The 2,508-nt window shown below is 48.6% G+C and overlaps 1 protein-coding gene across 1 annotated transcript; it reads left to right on the forward strand.

Annotated features, from left to right (window-relative positions):
- Positions 1–589: 589 nt before the first annotated feature.
- LOC127311997 (BTB/POZ and MATH domain-containing protein 3-like) lies at positions 590–1,681 on the forward strand. The gene has a single exon (XM_051342474.2). The coding sequence runs from the start codon at positions 590–592 to the stop codon at positions 1,679–1,681; it is 1,092 nt and encodes a 363-aa protein (XP_051198434.1).
- Positions 1,682–2,508: the final 827 nt, after the last annotated feature.

A 2,508-nucleotide genomic window follows, 5' to 3' on the forward strand; every position in this document is an offset into this window, starting at 1 on the left:
AGTATTAATATAAGGCAAAAACTTTTTTGCCCGTTTCAAAAAAAAAAGACAGGTGAGCCCTTCCTTTGCCTTTTCTTCTTCGCAGGCCTTGTTCGTCGCTTTGTGAAACGTGCTTATACGCGTTCGCCCCCCACGCAGGAACGTTTGACTTCACGCCAAGAGAAAGCTTCCCTTGTTAGCAATAGTAATCACTGTCGACGTCGGTATGGCATCTGCGTGCTGGACTGCTGGTGTGTGTGTTCCTGGTCGAGTAGAGCTACTAGTTGTACTGTGAACCGGATTAGTACATCGACTCGTGTTGGGTGTGTCATCTGGGCGTGTATTAATACACTGAGCCAGCTCTTGTAAACCTACCAGATCGTGAAGGAACGAAGAAATCAATCTGTTTTCTTGCGCTGCATACGTACGTTGAGTGCTAGCTGAATCAATCCCCGGCCGCTTGGGGGCTTAGCAGATTTGCAATACGTGTGTATCTAGGCGGATCGGTAATCGATCCTGTTTGTGCGTCTCTCCGGAGCTCATCGTCACGTCGCCGGAAGGTATTGGGGCTGGGCCAACATCCCTTTGCGTCCACTGCCCAGCCTCGGTCATGGCAAGTGCCTGCACGAACCTCACCGGTGCTACGCGCTTGGTGCGACTGCTCAGGATCGAAGGCTTCAGTGCGACCGGGAGCATGGACGGCGGCCGATTCATGGCATCTAGATGGAACGTCGGCGGCCACGAGTGGGGAATCCGTATCTATCCTGCAGCCAAAGGGGCCTCTTCTACTGGCAGTTTCTGGGTAGTATTGCAGCTTGTCAATAATAGCCCCATGGGTGCGACGGCATGCAGGGCGAGCTTAGCCTGTCGTGTCATAGATCCGACTGCGGAGCTTAAGCCATCACGAGAAAAGATCGTGACGGACTACAACTTTGGCTATAGAGACCAAGAGAACAGATACTTGATTCTCATGAGCAGAGATGAACTGGCCTCATCGGGTTACCTCAAGGATGATACTCTCACTCTGCAATGTACCATCACAGTTCTCAACGTTTTACCCGTACCAACTATCCGAGCTGAAGAAGTACCAACAACAATCCCAGATGAAGAAGAAGCGACAGCTGTGCTGCTACCCAGCAACCTGCACCAGCACCTCGGCGAACTCCTGCAGAGTGAGACCGGAGCGGATGTCACGTTTCTCGTGTGCGGCGAGTCCTTTGCTGCGCACAAGAACATACTTGCCGCAAGGTCTCCTGTGTTTAAGGCCGAGTTCTTTGGAGGCATGAAGGAGGAATGCTTGCGACAAGTGGAGATCAAGGACATGGAGGCGGCAACGTTCAGGGCCATGTTGCACTTCATCTACACGGACACGGTGCCCGAACTCGATCAGCCGCTGGAGCTGGCGGTCATGATGGCTCAGCATCTCCTTGCAGGCGCTGACAGGTACGGGCTGGACAGGCTCAAGCTGATTTGTGAGATAAAGCTCGCCAATGGCATCACCGTTGACACAGCAGCTACGACGCTGGCCTTGGCCGAGCAGCACAACTTTTCGCAGCTCAAGGCTAAGTGTGTTGAGTTCATCATCAGCACTCCTGCAGTCCTTGATGCCGTATTGGAGACTGAGGGGTATGAGCATCTCGCGGCAAGCTGCCCTTCGGTCCTGGCTAACCTGCTCAAGTCTGCCCGTGCGAGAAAGAACTGATGCATAGCTAGGTGCTGGAGTCCCATTTTTTTTCTTTTCATGTATGGAACTATGGATCTGTAGCATTCCCTCCGTTCCAAATTAATTGACACAAATTTATCTAAATTCACATGTATCTAGGCGCGTTTTAGTGTGTAGATATGTAAGATAAATACGCGTTAATTTGGAATGGAGGGAGTAGTAACTTGTGTTCTCTGACTTGTGCTATGTAATGTGTTTTAATAACCCCTTTAGTGTGATGTAATCTAGAGCTAAAATGGTTCCAATTTGGTATGTCTCCTCGTATGCTTATCAATGGCACAAGGTGGTACATGGCAAGTGTGTGCAGGGCTAGGCAAGAACCTTCTTTTTCAGTGATGTTAAGAGTCAAGGATGACTCAAGAGTGTGCCTGTAATGTTTCTCAACTCCAGCCACAAAACCGTGGTATCTGTTTCAGTTCCTATACTGGGAGTTATTATGAATCCCTTAACATCATATCTGGTAATAACATTTGGAAAAATAATAACTTGATATTGTTAGACGCAAAGAAAGATGATCATCACTTGATTAGTATGTATCTCTTCCGCTTGATACAGATTGTTAACCTATGGTATGCACTTTACGGAATGCGCAAATTGACTCGCTCCATGATCTGTGCTCATGATAGACCTGTAAGGTCAAGGAAAGAGCAGCATACCAGATGTGCAAAGAACTGACGATCTTGAGGAGCTCGCGGATAAGCTCTAGCAGAGCCTCTACATGTTTTCTGATACATATATATGTATTCTGAGACTGTTGACCATTTGTTCTTTAGGTGTGCTGTGGCCAAATACTCGTGGAGTGTGAT

This window comes from Lolium perenne, chromosome 7 (genome assembly GCF_019359855.2).
Source record: "Lolium perenne isolate Kyuss_39 chromosome 7, Kyuss_2.0, whole genome shotgun sequence".
NCBI lineage: Eukaryota > Viridiplantae > Streptophyta > Magnoliopsida > Poales > Poaceae > Lolium > Lolium perenne.

Bases quoted from the DNA above. Each gene is read 5' to 3' on its own strand.
- LOC127311997 (XM_051342474.2), top strand. From the start codon at position 590: ATGGCAAGTGCCTGCACGAACCTCACCGGTGCTACGCGCTTGGTGCGA.